General features: G+C 48.0%; 1 protein-coding gene and 1 long non-coding RNA gene across 6 annotated transcripts in view; one reads left to right on the top strand and one right to left on the bottom strand.

Moving 5' to 3' along the window:
* The window catches only part of ZNF385A (zinc finger protein 385A), a 29,268-nt gene that overhangs the window by 8,208 nt on the left and 1,771 nt on the right, over nt 1-19,289 (top strand). For 3 of the 5 annotated variants that reach the window (XM_043964894.1, XM_043964895.1, XM_043964897.1), the window contains 5 exons: nt 616-752; nt 10,479-10,589; nt 12,885-13,050; nt 18,321-18,563; nt 19,009-19,178. In XM_043964894.1, coding sequence (XP_043820829.1) covers nt 616-752; nt 10,479-10,589; nt 12,885-13,050; nt 18,321-18,563; nt 19,009-19,178 — 827 coding nt within the window. Of the gene's footprint in view, nt 1-133; nt 204-615; nt 753-10,478; nt 10,590-12,884; nt 13,051-18,320; nt 18,564-19,008; nt 19,179-19,289 lie in introns of those variants that run through there. The other 2 variants (XM_043964898.1, XM_043964899.1) reach the window with 2 other exon arrangements.
* On the bottom strand, nt 3,433-6,958 carry LOC122727405. Its single transcript, XR_006353137.1, has 3 exons — nt 6,578-6,958; nt 3,830-3,870; nt 3,433-3,564 (listed from the first exon to the last, which is right to left on the bottom strand). It is a non-coding gene; the product is annotated as an uncharacterized LOC122727405 (long non-coding RNA).

Here is a 19,289-nt window from a genome sequence, read left to right as displayed (position 1 = left end):
CCCCTCTCCAGGCCTGGCCAAGAGAACCAGCCAATCCGGATACTGGGAAAGTGGGGCAGAGGGGAGGGGCTGCCTTGGGATGCAGTGAGTTTCTCATGATGGGAGATCCTCGAGTAGAGGCTTGGAATGACCACTTCTCAGGATGGTGTAACTAGGATTCATGATTTGAGTGAGGGTTGATGACATGGAAGTTCCTTCTGACTGTGAGAGCCTAAGACTTCTTCCTTTGGGGTGCTGAGCGCTTTGGGATCCTCAGAGAGGAGGAAGAGTGCCAGATTCCAGGAAGATAGAGCTTGGGAGAAGGAACATCTGGGTCCCATGCTTACCAAACAGAGAGCTTTCTTGCTGGGTCTGAAAAGTGCTTAGAGATCTTGGGGGATGGGAGAGATCTGGAGAAGGGAGAAGTGAAACCAGCCCTGGCGGGGAAGAGTGAGTTGTACCCTCCCTGTTTCTGTCCCCTTATATAGCACACTTAGAGCTGAAGCCCCATGGAGTGTGGATGGGGGGTGGATGAACAGGACAGACGAGGTGGCTGCAGTTGGAGAGGGCACCGTCCCCGACTGTCACCACTCAGCTTTCCCCTGCCCCCTATAACCTACCTTCTCCCTGCTACAGGAAGCCTGAGCCGGGCGGGGCCCCTTCCTCTGCTCCACCCGCCCCCCATCATGCAGCCCCCCCTCGACCTCAAGCAGATCTTGCCCTTCCCAATGGAGCCAGCCCCCACCCTGAGCCTCTTCAGCAACTTCGGCACGGTAAGGAAGGCCCTGCCCCTCCCGGGCCCTGACCTGCTCTCACTCAAAGCCTTCCCCCTCCCCACTCTTCCCTTAGTCTCCACCTCTAACCCCCTTCTCTTTCTTCAGACTCCACCTCTTCCTCTCTCTCCCCTTACCTCCCACCTCCCACCCTTCCCATCCTTCAGACCCCACCCCTTCTCACCAGTTTCTAATCCCTGCTTCTCCCCTTTGAGCCTCCATTCAGTGCTACTTTTATTAAAGACCTATTTAATAAAGATACAAAAGAGAAATGATAATAACTCTAGCCTAAAGGAGCTTAAGGTTTAGTGAGGAGACATGATATCCCCCACTTAATTCCTCAGACCTCATTTCCCACTCTCTTCTTCAGACCCCACCATGTTTTCTTCCTTTATTGCCCTCCTAAGCCCAGGGGCAGCTAGGTGGTGCACTGGATAGAGCACTGGCCCTGAAGTTGGGAGGACCTAAGTTCAAATCTCACCTCAGACACTTACTAGCGGTGTGACCCTGGGCAAGTCACAACCCCAATTGCCTTAAACATCTGGGGCCATATCCAAGTCATCCTGATAATATAACTTGCCACTGGACCCAGAACGCTCTGGAGGAGAGAGTTAAGTTAGTGACCTTGCACAGCCCTGCCTCACTTAAATTCAATTCACTGCAAGTCATGACATCTGTCATGGTCCTCTTTGGGAACAAAGGAACAACAACCTTCTAAGCCCAGGTCTCCTTTCTATATTCATTCCCATTTCTCTAGCACTGTAGGGTATTTCCTCACACCTCTGAGAGGAAGGTATCACTGTTACCATTTAACAGATGGGAAAACATACTCAAGGTTAAGTAATTTGCCCATGAAGATAGTATACATGTAGAACTTGGAGTTTCAATTCAGTTCTCTAGATTTAAAGTCCAGTACTATTACAACTATTTGATGCTTACAATCAACCTAGCCCAGCGCTGGACACTGGGAGGGGTATAAAGAATTATAAGAGAAGGGAAAAGAAGAAGCATTTATATAAAGTTTACTATGTATCAGGCTCTGTGTCAAATATTTTTTTACAAATATCTCATTTGATCCTTTTGATTTGAGATATAAGAATAGGTCTTGCCTTCAAGGAGTTTATAATCTAGTTAAAGAGATACAGTTTACTCAAATGAACCACCAGCATGTAATTAAGAGAAAACAGTATCTAATTAAGTGCCAAAGTGTGTGATACAGACAAGTCCTGAAAAAGTTCAAAGGGAAGGGGCCATGAGCAGTGAGAGAAGACTTCCTAGAGGAAGAAGGCTTTCAAAGGCTGAATGAGTACTGGTCCAGGAAGTGGTAGATGAGATGATTCTTTGGGTACCATTTGGACTAGACAGCCTCTGATGGGCCCTCCCAACACTGAGTTTCTTAAGAAGCTTAATGTTGGTGCCAATCACATTCTAGGGAACAGTCCCCAAGGAGCCATCTTTTCAATGGGTGATCAGACTACAAGGTAAGGTTTTGTGACTTTACATTGGTGTCTGGTCATGTAACCCATGGAGTGAGTTTTAATTAGCTTGAAACCACCCTATGGCTTTTGGAACCCCTGGTACAATCCCAGCTCATGTGTTTCTCTGGGTTTTCACTTCCTGCTTTGTAAAATGAGAGAGTTGAACTAGATGAATCTCTAAGGTCCCTCCTGGTTCTAAACACCAAGATTGTGTAGGCTTGAAATGTCCAGCATGGCCTGAAATTCCCACCCTCAGAATGGCCACTGTTGTTAACCCAGTGATACTCAACCTCAGGGTACCTTGTAACACTTGAAGCTGAAGACTTTCCAGTTACAATGTTCTTTTTGTTACACAGAGGGTAACTAGTCCTACAGTATGAGTGGGCAAAGAGACCTGGGTTCAGATCCCCAGGACTCACCAGCCATGTGACCAATTAGAAATTACTTAACCTTACTTAGCCTCTGAGCTCTTTTTCTCATTTGCAAAATGAGGGTAAAACTGCTTGTTGTGAGGAAAGCACTTTCTAACACTTAAAGCTTAGAAATATGAGGTGCATGATGTCTAGGTAGCCTGAATTATTGGCTGGGTGAGCAGGGGCAAGTCACTTAATTAACCATAGAGCCTCAGGAAACTCTAAGACTCTAAGTGCATACACACACAATACACACATATGTGCATGTGTGTATATGTATGATATTTACTCATGTCAAGGAAACATAGGTTCTGATCTCCCGACCACTGACACTGTATGACCCTTGACGAATCATTTAACCTTTATGTGCCTCAGGCAATTCTCTTGGCCTTATTATTAAGATCTGTTTCTGTGTATTTCTGGAAGGAGTTCCCATATCTCAAGTTCTCTACTTGGATGAAACCGCAGACTGTATATTTGTGTATTAAAGTTGTTGAAGGCAACTGTAGAAAGAGTTTCCTTATCTATTTATCTTTGTATGTGTCAGCTAGAGGCAGCTCAGATTGTTGGGCCTGGGGTCAGGAAGATCTGAGTTCAAATCCTGACTCAACTTACTAGATGTGGGACCCTAAGCATGTCACTTAAATCTTTACCTGCCTCAGCTGTAAAATGCATCTACCTCCCAGTGTTGTTGCTGTGAAAATAAAATGAGACAACATTGGTAACATGTTTAGGCGCTTAATAAATGCTCACCAACTCCTTGAGGGGTAGTGGAATGTTTTATTTCATCTTCGCATCACCATCCCCTAGCATACTGCCTTGCACAGACTGAGTTGGTACTTCATAAGAGTTCAGTTGTTGAAGTGATAGAGAGGGAGGTGTCCGAGGCGATTGATTATTATTAGTCTTCATCTTGAATGACTGAAACAATGGAGGTGACAATAACAGAAATAGGGGAGCTGGGAAGTAGGTTTGATTTGGGATGTGGGGGGGTGGGGGGAAATGATGTACTTAGTTTCAGGCACATTGAGTTTGGGGCATTGAAAGGACAGAGAAATAAAAAGGACCCAGAAGACCATTAGAAGTTCAGTACTGGGGGGCAGCTAGATGGTGCGGTGCATAAAGCACCAGCCCTGCATTCAGGAGGACCTGAGTTCAAAGCCAGCCTCAGACACTTGACACTTACCAACTGTGTGACCCCGGGCAAGTCACTTAACCCTCAATGTCCTGCAAAAAAAAAAAGGGGGAAGAAGAAGAGGTTCACTACTGAGGACAGTGCTACAGGGGGTGTGTGACTGAAGTCTGAAGATCATGAGCCCTTTAGCTGGGGAATCATTTAGACCAAAACCCCTTTTCTTACAGATTAAGAAACTGGGGTCCAAAGATGTTAAGTGGTTGCTCTATGGTGTCAATAGAGCCAAGATTTCCTTAAAAAAACAACAACACAATTCTCATTTGTTTGTTTTGTTTTTAAATCCCGTCCATTTCTAAATATCTCTCTCCTCCCACCCCTTTTTTATCACAAGGAATAAAAATGAAAGAAAAAGAGAAAGAAAAGCATCTCAGCAGAACTAACCAATGGATTGATTAAGGCTGAAAGTATTGAATATACAATGTTCCATACGGGTAGTCCCCACCTGTGCAAAGAAGGGAGCCAGGATTCAAACCCACATCCTCAGACATCAGATCCTTGGCTTTCCCCTCTATTTCATAAGTCAGAAGAATTGATCTATTATCCTGGAACCAGTCACAAATAGTCTAATGGACTAAATGAGAGATTTGGGGCCAGGAGAGACCTAAGTACCAATCCGGGCTCTGAAATTCAATAGTTCTGTAACTCTGGACAAGTCATTTAACATCTCTGAGCCTCATGTTTGCATCTGTAAAATGGAAAAAAGGATACAAGGTAATCTACTTTGTAGAGCTATTGTTTTAAAAATTATTACATAAACCAGAGGCATCAAGCACACGCCCGGGTGGTCTGAACCACATTAAAATGTAATTGGGAAGGGCCAGCTAGGTGGTGAAGTGGATTCAGAATGACCTGAGTTCAAATTCAGCCTCAGACACTTGACACTTACTAGCTGTGTGACCCTGGGCAAATCACTTAACCCTTATTACCCTGCCCCCCCAAATATGTATATATAATTGGGAAATATAAATAAAAATATGATAAAACATAGTAATGTGTTTTAAAACGAAGTCAATATGGGGTTTAGTATCCCCATCCCCATTTCCATTTGACTTTGACACCATTGGTAGAAACTATTAAACCTAGGGACCTATGAGCTAATATTGATTTCATCTGCATAGAGGTAACAGTTAATGCCTGGAGCATAGAGAGAGAGAGGCCAGAGCAGGCCACTTAACAGGAGATGGAAATAGGAAAAAAGAGCCAGCTAAGAGGAAACAGAGAAGGAGGAGCTGATGGGGAGGGGGAGGCCGAACCAGAAAAGAGGAGGGTCAAAGGAGACAAGGAAGAGAAGGTTTCAGGAAGGAGGGTATTGTCAGCAGTATCAGATGCCCCAGAGAAGGGGCGGGGGGGGGGGGGGGGGGGGGGGGAGAAGGGGTAGGAAAGATCAATGGCTTTAACAATAGGGATTTTTCCAGCTCTTTCCTCTCTGCTCCTCCTCAGATAGTAGCCAGCTCTAGAGTAGAATACACAATTACTGAGTTAGAACTAGAAGGTACCTTAGGCCCACCCTATCATTTTACATATCAGGAAACAGACCTCCAGAGAGGAAGTGACTTACCAGGTCATTGGCCCATAAAGAGGTCGCACTATTTATTAAACACCTACTATGTGCCAGAGGCAGTTTGGTGTAGTGAATAGAGAACAGGCTTTGAAATCAGGACAGAGCCAGGTTCAAATCCTTCCTCCAACTCTTACAGGTCATGTGACCTTGGGCAAGAGCACCTAACCTCCCAGTTCTCTAGCCAACTCTTAAGACGAACTTCTGCAGAGGAGTTGACCTGCATTGATAAAAGGAGGCTCTTCACCTGAGAGATCTCTATGCCTATGAGATCACAGGTGCAGTCTCTTTCCTATATGCTTGGTGTTTGGGATCCAAAGACAAAACTGCAACAGTCCCTGCCCGCAAGGAGCTTACCTTCACCCCTTAATAAGTTGCAGAGCTGGAGTTTGTTTGTTTCTTCAGACCCCAAATCCAATTCGTTTTCCGCTACAACAGCAGTCTGGCTACCCTTTCAGGGGGTCCTTGTAGTGAGGTCACGTCCATTTACATAACAATACTAAGACATTTTAATTTCTAATATAATCAGTAGATAGAACCCACATAAACAAAACCTCTTTGAAGAGTCCTCAAACAGTTTTTAATAATTTTAAGACCAAAAAGTTTGAGAACCGTTCCACTACACCATCTGGCTGTCCATTTCCCCTGACCCACACACCCCAGTTCTCCCTGTACACCCGACAAAGGACCGCGTGCTGACGGCCCTTGCCTAACTCCTTTGCCCTTCCCGAAGACTCCTAACGTCACCTACTCCCAACTCCTAACGTCACCTTTCTTCTCTCTCTGCTTTAAGAGGTGATGAAATGAGATCCAAAAATACAGGTTAGGGAGGATCTAGGATCGAGGTATGGGGAGGGGGATGGGCAGGGTGCAGGACTGGAGATATGCGTTGGGAGAGGAAAAGAGGTCTTAGGTGATCTGAGGTTACCTTCTGTTGGTTCTGTCTCCCTCCAGCACCGCCCCCCCCACTCCCTCCTCCGCCCCGCGCCCTGCCACACGTGGCCGCCAGAGGGCAGCGCCTGCATAGTTCCAGAAGCTTGGTCCTGTCTTCAGCCTGGTATTGACCCAACCAGGAGAAGGGAGCCCTAGCCTGTTCAGTGTCTAAGGTCTTCTGCAGCGTGGCTCCCCCCTAGTCCTATCAGACAGGGGGTGGCTCAGGGAAGGGCCGGGGACCTGGATACCTGAGTTCCGTTTCCATCTTCCTCGCCTACAGGTGAAGGATGATGCGCTCCTCTTTTGTGCCTCAGTTTCCTCCAATTTAACGGGGGAGAGCAAAGGGACCCCCGAAGGGAGGCTGCGGCTTGCGTCCCCGTTTCAGAGGGGAGTCAGGACAGGGCAGTGGATGGGGAGGATGATCTTGGTGAGGAATGAAGGGCAGGGTTCGAGCATGAGAAACAGGGACGTCAGAGGGGAATGCAGTGGAAGGATGCTGGACGCCAGAGATCAGACGGAGAAGGGTCATTATCGCAGGGCGCGGAGGTGCCTTGGTCCGTCCGCCTGCAGCGGACCCCTCTTCGGCTGAGATCTGGGCGGAGAATGAGACCCTGCATCCCCATCCCCTTGTCCGGGGCTTCTGCGGTCTCAGTTCCCGCCCCCGGCCCGGGCCCGCCCTCAGCCCCTCCTCGGAGGCGGGGCTCAGTCCCCGGCCGGTACCGCCTCCCTCTACCCCGGCCGGCCCGGCCGCACAGCCCCGAGCCGCACGGGCAGCGAGCGCCGCGTCCCTGGCCCGGCCCGGCCCCCCTCCGCCCGGGTCCTCCCACCCCGGGCCATGGAGTCGCGGCCCCCGGGGTCCCGCAGGGTAAGCGACCCCGGACCCCCCGTCCCCCTCCGCTCCCCTCGGCTCCCGCCGCTGCCGCAGCCCCCGCCTGCCCCTCCCCTGCAAGCTGCCTCTCCCATCCATTGAACCCCTGGTTCCCCCACAGGCCCCCACAGCCCTGCATCGGTCCCCACCCCCACATCAGATCTCCCGATCCCAGAGAAGCCCGCCCAAACTGCCCCCTCCACGCTAGATTCCCCGCCAGTCCCCCCCAAGATCTCTTTTGGAGCACTCCAAATCTTCAGGCTGCTCTCACCACATCACCAGATTTTCTACCCTTCTGCGGATTCCCATGCCTTCCAGAGCCCACTGCATCTGCCTTTTCTCCCATCCCGGATTCTCACCCCAAACCTGCCCTCTTTGTGCCCTCTTCATCTCCCAGGATTCCTTCCTAGCCCTCCAAGTCTCCCACCTGCTTCTCTCAGACAAGCCCCTCACCCATCCTCCCTTATCTCAAATCTGGATGTCCCTTGCCTCCAGGCCCCCGATCTCTGGCCTTCTTTCTTTCTTTCCTATCTATCCTCTTTCCTGGTCTGTTTTTAATTGGGGGGGGGGGCGGCGTTGGTCTGGGAAAAGGGTGAAGAAATCAATAGAGGGGCAGCTGGCTTTATCAGATAAAAGGCAATTGAAGGGAATATAATCACAGCCCCCCTCCTCAATTCCCCTTTCTGGTTTCTCCCTGCTTCCTTCCCTCCCCCCCCCCCAACACACACAGCGCCTTTCCTGATTTATTCTTCCATAGCTTCTCAAAAAGACAATCCACTTTGATTTTTAATCTTTGAGGGCATCTGGGGGAATATATTTTGGAAACCACTGTGGAGAAGGAGCCTATTTCTCAGGAAGGGGCTCAGGGGTGAGGATGGGCTTTGGCATATTCAGAACTGGGAGCTAGGTCACTTAAGTCCCCCTGACCTTGGCCTGAACCATTCTTTCTCTGTTGATAGAATTAGGCCCAGGCGTTCTAACACCAAGGCTGACATTTATTCCAGTTTCCTAGGAAGGAAGATACCCAGAGGGGAATGGTATGACTTGGGTATCACTCAACCTTCCCTCCCCCTCCCCCCAGGCTGGTATTTACAGAGTTAAACTAGACCTTTGCCAGAACCTGAGAATAGGATGGGGGAGCTTCTGGAAAAAAGGTTCTCTCACTCTGGAGGGGAGAAAGAGAATTAGACAGGACCAGCTGTGGGTCAAGAAAGGTCGAGGGAGGGTGGTTGGGAAGAGACAAAGAAAGGACAGTGTCAAAATCATTGTCGGAACTGTGGGGCCTCCACACCTAGAGTAAAAGACAGGAGCTGGTGGAATCATCTTGCCTCCTTTACTCCCTATCCATTCCCCCCTCCCCAAGCCCCCCCCCCATACACACACACACACACACACACACACACACACACACACCATTCCTTCTACCCCAGCTCATCTGACTTGGGTTTCTTGGCCCATATTAAGTTTCAGGTTCAACTGAATCTCCAACCTCCACCTAGCATGTGGAGAAGCAGAGGTCTCAGGGGTAAAAGGGGCTAAGGGGCCAGGGTCCCAATGGACAGAGGAAGGGAAGGGTTTAAGGTCTCAGGGTGAGATGGTTTCAGTTCTGCAGGCCTAGGTCTAGCAAGGGAGTCTGTGTCACTTCTATTTTCTCTCTCTCTCTCTCTCTCTCTCTCTCTCTCTCTCTCTCACTCACACACACACACACACACACACACACACACACACACACACTTATATGAATGCCAAGTACACATTATACACATACGCAGATAAACACATATGTGGATTACACAACACAGCCGTTCACCCATGTCTGTAGCCCTGTACACACAGAGATAGATGTAGATGAGCAGCTGACGTATAAAGAGCACATGATACCCATTCACGTCCCACCCATACACAAAGACTCATCACAGCATGCTTAATCCATACTCACACACACCCCCTTCCATTGGTTGGCTTTTCCATGGACGTGGGCTTGGTCTTTTAGGGGGGTAGGGAAGGTAGATATTGATGCATGTCAATCAAACATTTTTTTTTTTCTGGATGAAGCTAAGGCTACTAGCACCATCAGTACCAAAACTTGAGGGGAAGGCACTGAATGGCGGTCATCTTCTGTGACCTTTCTCTAGTGATCCCAAAGCCCCCATCCCAGCTGTAAAGGGCTTCCCTTCTCCTCTGGCACAGTTCCTAGAGGTGGGTTCTCTGATCATCTCCCCAATTCCCTTTTCAAACTCAGAGTCTTTCTGGAAAGAGTGAAATCAGGGCAAGGGGAGTTCAGCCCCGGAGCTGAGGATCTTGGAACCCCCAGCTACCCGCCCTCACTTGACCCCTCCATCTGGATGATTATGCTTCAACCCCAGCTTGGCCCCATTGCTATGGGTGGTCCCTGTCACCACCCATTCCTCCCCATCCCCAACTACATTGCAGGGCTGCCACTCCCAGCTCCCTAAGAAGAGAGGGGCGAGAAGCCATTGTCCGGTGCTGGGGGGCCCCTGGCTCCATCTTTTGGCTTCTCCTGGCCCCCTGTGGCAGAAGAAGTTTTCACAGGAACTCCCATCTCCTCCCTTCCCCATGTGGGCTCTTGGCAGGCAGCTGAGAGACATCTGCTGGCCCATCTCTCCCAGGGTAGGGAGCGATGCTTTTCAAATCCTGACCAGCACTATGGCCCTGGCCCCAGGGGCCCAGCTGCTCAGGGAGAGAGAAGGATCCCAAGATCCCTAACTTTCTTCCTCTAGCCAGAGGGAACCCTGAGGAGGGGCAGGGACTCCTGGCTTTCCCACCCAACCCAGTCCCTTTGCTAAATTCCAGCCACAGCTACATTTTAGGAGTTACTCTGGTCACCAAGTATATCTTTGAGACTACAAAGCCCCAGATGGGATCATCTGTAACTTATTTTGCTACTCCATTACCATGTATCCCAGGCACCCCAGGCATTCCCTATCCAGAGCAGGGGCCCAGAAGGAGATGAGGTTGGGGAGAAGGATCTCACTCAGCTAACTTAGCTTCAGTGGGAACTGGTCTGGAAGGTCACTAGCCATGGTGGATGGGGTTGGGAATGACAAAAGGTTGGGGATATTGGGGTTGGGAATACTAGAGCTGCAAGTAGGAAAGGATGTTGAAATTGGGAGGACTGAGGTCAAACGTACTTGGGGGACTGAGAAGGCTGACAGAGAAACTGGAGTGTGGAGATATTAAAAGAGGAGAGCCCTTTTTGGCCTTTGGAGGCTGGTGCAGTATGCTAGGGTCTGTGACTCATCCCCTGACTCTGTCCTCAGATGGATCCTGTGCAGAAGGCTGTGCTGTCCCACACCTTTGGGGGACCTCTACTCAAGACCAAGCGGCCAATCATTTCCTGTAACGTCTGTCAGATCCGATTTAATTCCCAGGTGAGGGGCCAAAATCAGATAGAGGGAAAAAGGTAGGCAGGAGCTGAGGGGACATTAAGGTGACAAGGATGGAGGCTGGTGGAACATTGGTGGGAGAGAGGAGGGGCCTAGAAGGACAACAGGGGGATCTTGGGACAAGAGAGGTGGGAGGTGGGGGAACATTGGAGGAAAGGAGGGGACTGGGAGGACACTGAAGAGAGAGGGACAGAGATTGCTTGACTTTGGACATGAAATTGACAACACACCCTTGATACACAAATTAATGAACTTGCGTTATTTCTTGGTCCTGGAGAGGCTGCAGGCAAGCCTCCCCTCAGGCCCCCTTCAGGCAAGCTGCTCCTTCCAAAGATCACCCCTCAGTTCCCTCTAGTTATAATCTTCATGGAAAGCTGAGCTATTCCTTGACCTGGGGAATTTTCAGAATAGGAGAGATAAGATTTGAGAAAAAGAAAAGCCATATGGTATAAAGGCAGGAGAATGGCTAGGATGACCCTTCAGGATGACCCTTCTTCCTGTCTGATAACACATAGAGTCTGTGACCTTCCCTATGTAACTTCCTTTTCTCTTTCCTTCACCCACCATCCCCTCAAACCCACTAAGACACACACACACACACACACACACACACACACACACACACACACACACACCACTTGCCCCAGGGACCCAGAAAGAGCCACCCACAACCTTGGTGTCTAATCTTCCTTGATGGTCTCCTTTCTAGGTTTCTGCTATGTGGGACAGAAAAGGGATTTTTGTGGGATCTAAGTGCTTTGAGATCTTTTAGGGGAAAACAGCGAAATTTCATTCTGCTGAACACCTGGACAGTGGATATTAGGAAAGAACATTTAGTTTCTTTCTTTCTTCTTCTCTTCTTCCTTCTTCATGCTGCTGAGCTCTGTCTTGTTACCACCCCTCTACACCCAGCCTGCTGAGTCTACTCGTTCCTCCCCACCCCTTACATTCCTACCTCTATCCCAGGGACCTTGTGGCTCCAGGGATCTTGTTCAACCAGCAAGAGGTTACTGTTTTGGGGGCGGGGAGGGAGATAGAGGGAATGATAGAGAAAGTCCGGGTTATGAGCAGTTCACCCACTCAGAGCCAGGGACAGGACCCAGACATCCAATTCCCCTGAACCTCTTACCCTGGTCACCAGTGGTATGTGGAAAGCTAGGCAGTAGGAAAATAGCTCCCCTTTTCCCCCATTGCCTTCTCTACCTCACCCTCACCCTCACCCTCCCACCCCCTACTGTGGGTTCTGTTTTGACAGCTGTCTCTGCTTCTGTCTCTGTCTCTTCTGCTAGAGCTAGAAAGCTGATCCAGAAGGCCTGTGGCCAGGGTCCTGCAGGGTCTCTGCCATGGAGACCTCAGGGGAAACAAAATCCAGCACACTCAGGACAGGGACCCAGGCTTATATACCCCAGACCCACTCCTTGAACCTTATGCTGAAACAGGCACTCTGAAAAAGGGGTAGGCATGAGGGCTGGGGGGGGGGGGTCTGGGAGTTGGGGAGGGTAGCAGCCAGAGCAACATCCAGGTCCTTTCCGAGTATGGATTAGTGTGTACTCCCTTCCCTTCTCTTCAAGGGCTAGGGAGGGAGTAGTAGTCTGAGGCAGGCTACTGAGGCAGGCCAAGGTAGAGGGGCAGGGTAGGAGCAAGGTGGGGCTAGGCTCTTATTAACTTCTAGGGAAAGATATTCTTAACCAGGTTCCCCAAAGTGGGATACATATATATATACATGTATATATGTGTGTGTATGCATGTGTATATATACATGTGTGTTTACACACACACATGTGTGTATAGATATGTATTGTTTATATGTGTATATATACACATATATACATCTATATTTTAATAACTATTTAATGTAATCAATTTCCTTTGTAATTCCATGTATTTTACTTTGTGCATTTAAAAATGTGATTCCAAGAAGGGGTCCACAGACTTTACTAGCCTGCCAAAAGGAGCCCAGGACATACAAAAAATGGTTAAGAACTCCTGTTCTGGGACCCAAAAACATGACTGTCTGGGTACAGGAAATATCCCTTTGTCTTTTCCATCAACTGAACACCCGAAAAGAACTGGGATGATTTGCAATCATTTGTATATACAAAGGTCAAAGTGATTCTCTGGATTCTATCTTCCTCTCCCACCCAGTCCGCCAGCAATGAGAACTCTGGGGGAAGGGATGGAGAGTCTGTGTGCAGAGAGCGATGTGGGATGAGGAGATGACCTGAGCTCTGGAGGAAAGAATGGATTCTCAACCCCTCTTCTGACCCTCTTATTCTTCAGAGCCAGGCAGAGGCACACTACAAGGGCAACCGGCATGCCCGACGTGTCAAAGGCATCGAGGCCGCCAAGACCCGTGGCAAAGAGCCTGTTGTCATCAAGGAATCTGGAGACCCAGCGCCAGCAGGCAATAGCCCTCCCAGTGAGGATGGAGGGGCCCTCCGTCCAGGTGTGTCTATCATTCCCATGATATACATACACATATCTACATATTATATACACATACTTATTATCTATATATATAGATATATTATACATACATATAACATACAGATTATACCTACACATAGACCTATATTATATAGACATGCATATAACACATATACATAAACATATAGATAAATTATATATTATATACACATACATATAATAGACATTTATACATTTTATATATATATATGTGTGTGTGTGTATTTCTTTACATTTTTCTGGTTGTATTTCTGTCTCTACTTGCCCATATATTTCTGTGTCTCAGGTTCGAGGAGGAAGACACATATTAGACAGCATTTTATCTGGAAAAAAACAATCTGGGGACCCCAAGCTCAATATGAGGCGACAGTGTGATTTGGCAGGCAAAAAGCTAATAGGTTCTGTTCAGAGAGGCCTATCTTCCAGGGAAAGGGGAGGTGACATTTCCACTATACTCTTTTCTCATCAGACCATATCTCAAGTGGTAATGGAGTTTAGGATGAACGTTGATAAGCTGAAGACCATCCAGAGGAGACAACCAGAATGATGAAGGACCCTGAGTATAGGCCATATGAGGCTGAGTTGAAGGAAGTGATGACATTTAGCCTGGAAAAAACTCAGGGGGGCTCTTCTATCTGTCTTCAAATACTTGAAAGGCTATCAAGAGGAAGAGAGATCAAGCTTCTGCTTAGCCCGAGAAGACAGAACTAGGAACCAGAGGTGGACGTGACAGAGGCAAATTTCTACTTAATAGCAAGAGAAACATCTTAATAGAGAGGGCTGTCCAGCAGTTAAAGTGTCGCCTTGGGAAGTTATGGTTTTCACCTCATTGGAGAACATCAGGAAAAGGCTGGATTATCACATATTAGTTGTGGGGGGGGGGATTCGTTGGTGGGGATGAGTATGACTAGGCGGCCTTTCAGCTCCCTTCCAACTCTGATCTTGGTCACGCTTGGTTCTTTTTCCTCTTTCTTTGCATTCTCTCGTTCTCTTTCAGCTTCTACCACTGTATCTTCTCTCTCTCTCTCTCTGTCTTTCTCTTCCTCCCTCCCTCCCTTTTTCTTCTTTCCCCCCTCCTTTCTCTCCCTATACCTCTCTCTTCACTCCTCTTTCTCTCTCTCTGTTGTTCTCCCTCCCTCCTTTCCCTTTCCTCTCTCTTCAAATATATACATATATACACATAAAGAGATAGGAAATATACATATAGATGTAGAGAGGAAAACACTATTTATATGTATATATGTATGTACAGTGGTGTGCAAATTGGGATGAATTCAAACAATAACATTTATTGGCTTATACATATAACCTTACAACTTTTTACATCTTTAGAAACTTTGGCTTCCCTTTGCCATAATCACTACTTTTACATGATTCTGCAATGATTTTGTAAGATTTTGATATATATTCTTTTTTTTTTTTTTCCGGGGCAATGAGGGTAAAGTAACTTGCCCAGGGTCACACAGCTAGTGTCCAGTGTCTGATTTGAACTGAGGTCCTCCTGAATACAGGGCTGGTGCTTTATCCACTGTGCCACCGAGCTGCCCACCCCTCCCCCAACATATATTCTTTAATTCCTTATTATAAAACTACATTTTAATCACACTGGACATTGTTTACCTCAAGAACAATTATTCTAAGTTGAGCCTTAATTTTAGGCCATGGGTTTTCTTTTTTTCTTTTTCTTTTTTTTTTTTTTTTTGGTGAGGGAATTGGGGTTAAGTAATTTACCCAGGGTCACACAGCTAGTAAGTGTTAAGTGTTAAGTGCCTGAGGCCGGATTTGAACTCAGGTCCTCCTGAATCCAGGGCCAATGCTCTATCCACTGTACCACCTAGCTGCCCCTGGGCCATGGGTTTTCAATGGAGTTTCCATCAGGTGAGTTCCTAGGCCACTGAGGCATATTTATCTACATCTCTAGGATAAAATTTTATCCTTTCAGGACATGTCATGGCACAAAGTTGTAAGGTGGTATTCCATCTTCATTTAAGAATTTACATAATTCCAGAACAATCCTACTTTTCAAGTATATTTAACAGAGAGTTCATCATCCCCTTAATAGAAACAAGACTTTCAGGGCCACTATCATCCCCTTAATGGAAACAAGACTTTCAGGGCCACTAGAAGTTTAAAAAAAAAAAACCAAACCTTTTTTTTTCCGGATATTTTGCAGTCTGATGAAGAAGCCTAGATCATACAGTCTCACTTGGACTTCTGACAACAGTTTTGAATGAATGAATGAATGAATGAATGAATGAATGAATGAATGAATGAATGAATGAATAAACAAATGAATGAATTCAATGAATGAATTCATCCTTGAATGAAAAAATTAGTTTCATCAGTAAAAATCACATTTTTTTCTCCCAATTGTCAGTAATCCAGACTTTGTATTGTCTTTCCAATGACAAGCATTTTTTCCTTCATAGCAATGGTTAGCAGCTTTTTTTTTTTTTTTTGGTAACTTGTCTTCTCATTTTTCTTCCAAGTTCAAGAAGCCTTCAGTGCACTATAGAGGAATCAATAAGAACCCATCCAGCTGCCAGGTCTCTCTGAAAGTCTTTGCTTGTTTTTTGAGAATTAATTAGGCTGTTTCACAGCAATAGTTTTTCCATTTCTTGGCATTGTTTTTTGTTTTTGACCTCACTTTCCTTTGTGCTTCAGTGCAACTGATCCTGTTTCATTGTGGGCTTGAATGAACTTTGAAATGCTTGGCTTCCCCACACCAACAGCTTGCTATAATATCTCTAACAGTCATCGAAGTGTGCTCATTAAGAGTGACACTTCTGCATGTTTCCTTGAAGTGATAGCCACTCTTTAAAACCACAGAATTAAAAACACAACAAAAGATAGCAATAGAACATGGACATATATATGATATTTAGCATTCAGCTGACAGGATTAACCAAAAAGGTGGCAAAACCAGCCCAGTCTGGTTTCACCTGGTCAAGGTGAGGCATCTTGAGGCAGCCTAGAGCCAGTAAAAGAATGAGAGCCACACAAGAATGATCAGTGCTGTCCCAAAATGAAAACATATCAAAATTATTGCTTGTCCCAAGTAATTTGCACACCACTGCATATATACATATATAATGAGTGGTTTATCCTTTCTACATTTCTGTTTCGGTCTCTCTCTCTCTCTCTATTTCTAGTTCTCCCCACCCAGGTAAGCCCATGAGCCAAGCCCAGAGACCCCAGTGATCTAGACTTTCCATCCTGTCACCCCCTAGCCCCACCACACCCCACTCCAGCTTTTCCTAGCACAGAGTCCCTTCTGTCTTCCCTGAAGCCCAGCCCAGTGACTCAGAGGAGAAGGAGGTAGAATTGGCAATGTCTTGACCTGGCTCCCCTTCCCAAGAAGAGAGGCCCCTTCACAGAGGAGGTGAGGTTCAGGATTCCTGAGTCATCTTTCCTCTGTACCCCATGTAAAAAAAAAAGGGAACTAGGGGAAAGCTAAGTGGTGCAGAGAATAAAGCACCGACCCTGAATTCAGGAGGACCTCAGTTCAAATCCGGCTTCAGACACTTGACACTTACTAGCTGTGTGACCCTGGGCAAGTCACTTAACCCTCATTGCCCTGCAAAAAAACAAAAACAAAAAACAAAAAAGGAACCAGACTGGCAGTCAGGAGACCTGGCAGAAGCCAGCATCTGGCTCTTCTATTCACTGGCTGTGTGACCTCGGACAAGTCATCTGTCTGTGGACCTCACCTTCCTCACTAGATCTATGATCTAATGATCTCTAAGATCCCTCCCGATGGCCAGCCACCATTCCAAATCCAGTCAGGAATCTGAGAGAGAAGAATGGGTTGGGGGAAGGAGACACAGGGAACTAAGCATCCTCCCCACCACTATCATGATATCACAGCATCAGATATCAGTCAGTCTGATCCCAAGGAACCCAGGCATCCCTGGTCCTCCTCCCTCTCCTTGACTCAACAACCTCAAGCTCTATGTGAAAAAGGGCTCTATCTGAGCTTAGAGACCAAGGGAAACCAAATGGGGGAGAGAAGGAGAAGTCCTGTGTCTTCTTGCCACCTCTGTCGGCAGTAACACCTCATCACCTTGAGCCTCATTTTACCTCTCTCAGCCTCAGTTCTCTCATCTGTTTTAGTTTTCTTCTTCTTTTTTTTTTTTTAAGTGAGGCAATTGGGGTTAAGTGACTTGCCCAGGGTCACACAGCTAGTAAGTGTTAAGTGTCTGAGGCCGGATTTGAACTCAGGTCCTCCTGACTCCAGGGCCGGTGCTCTGTCCACTGCACCACCTAGCTGCCCTTCTCATCTGTTTTTAAAAGGGGGGGGGGCATGGAGAGGGAGAATGATGCCTTCCTGGTCCACCTCTCAGGACTGTGGTGAAGATCAAGCAAGATCATGGGAAATAAAACTTTGGAAACTGTAAAGTTTGATCCAAACGTCAGCTAAGGTTATTGTGATTATTAGATTAGCCAAGAACAGGGAGAGAAAAGGAAGGAACAATAGAATGGACAGACAGACAGACAGACTCCTGCCGTGGATGGCTCTCTAGGGCATCGTTCCCTTCTTCACTCCACCTCCCTCAGCCCCACTCCAGGGGCCTCCCTCTGACCCGGAAACTGGATCATCTGTAGGAGCTGGAGTTTCCCCCGTTGAGAGTTGAGAGGCTGGAGCCCAGACCCAGGACTAGACCCTGTGCATCTTTAATGGAACCATGAATTATAGAGCAGCCCAGCCACGGTCCCTGTGCCTTGGCTCTTTCTGTCTATCTTGGTCTATCATGTCCCTCAGTCTCTATCCCTGATCCTGTCTCTATCTCCTTGATCCCATCTCCCCCTTTCTTGGTGCCTCTCCATGCATATCCCCTCCCTTCCCCCCTCCCCTCCTTCTAGCTTTCCTTTATGGGGGTGGGGCAGGGCCCTAGGGATCAGTCAGGCCCAGAGCCGAGTGAGGCCAGGCCGGGCGGGTCCGGATCAGCAGTGCTTCTCCAGCTTAGCCAGGCAGCCTGCCAGGATTCTGCTAAGCAGGGAGGGATGTGCTCATTCCCTGCAGGGGAGAACAGTGGAGGGGAGGGGGAACCACTACCAATTAGGTGGGTAGAAACCTTGAAATACAGGCTAGGTACATACCCTGGGGGGCCGGCCTGCGGTGGGCACCGGCTTCTTTTGTCTGAAGAGATTTAGGATGGGGAATGGAGTCTCAACTTTCCCCCAGTGCCAGAGTCTTCCCTTCTGAGTCAAACCCTTGTGACCCCTGTGTTTCTTTCCCCATCTTCCCAGTTGTGGTGGAGAACGGGTTGGGCCTGGCCCCCAGATCCCCTGAGAAGCAACCTGGTGTCCCCTCCCCACCCAATGTCCCGGAAAGTGGACGGGGTGGGGCCAAGGGTGAGGGGAGGACTCCGGCCCCAGCTCCACTTCCAGGCAGCAGCAAGGAGGACGAAGAAAAGGCCAAGAGGCTGCTATACTGTGCTCTGTGCAAGGTGGCTGTGAACTCCCTATCCCAGCTTGAGGCGCATAACAAAGGTAATGTTTCCCTATGAACTTGTTGATTTTCCCCATCCCCTGACCTTAGCTGATCCTGGTCCAAGAGCCTCCTCCCAGCCTTGGCCCAGCCAGCCAGACTTACTCTCAGCTTTCCTGGGTCACCCCCTTCTCACTTTTCTTGTGACCCTGAAATGTCTAGTGTTCACATTCTTAACCCTCAACAATTCCTCTGTCTGAATTCCCTCCAGTAGATCAGTCGGCCAATAAACATTTATTAAGCACCTGAGATGCACCAAGCATTGTGTCCCCTCCCCGCCCCCATCCCCAAGAGTCTCAAAATTGAGGGACCTCGGGAGTTAAGGCCTGGAGGGAGGGGCTGAGGTGTTTTTTAGGAAACTGTATGCCTGATTCTCCCAGAAACTTTAGGCTCTGGGAGATTAACCTCCAGTCTCCTCTCTCTACCCCATCCCCATCTCCAATGCAGGTACCAAGCACAAGACAATCCTGGAGGCACGTAGTGGGCTGGGCCCCATCAAAGCGTACCCCAGGCTAGGGCCCCCCACCCCTGGGGAACCCGAGGCCCCTTCCCAGGACCGGACCTTCCACTGTGAAATCTGCAATGTCAAGGTCAATTCTGAGATCCAGTTAAAACAGGTAAATTAGCTTTCCTGACGTCTAGCGTCTATTCCCTAGGGCTGGGGAAGAGGTGCTTTCCTAGGAAGGACAAAACGCCCTGGAGTAGAGCTTGGGTGGTCTCGGTTTCTA

Source organism: Dromiciops gliroides, chromosome 5 (genome assembly GCF_019393635.1).
Source record: "Dromiciops gliroides isolate mDroGli1 chromosome 5, mDroGli1.pri, whole genome shotgun sequence".
NCBI lineage: Eukaryota > Metazoa > Chordata > Mammalia > Microbiotheria > Microbiotheriidae > Dromiciops > Dromiciops gliroides.
The sequence above is the reverse complement of the archived record's forward strand: the minus strand, read 5'-3'. Positions and strand labels throughout refer to the sequence as shown.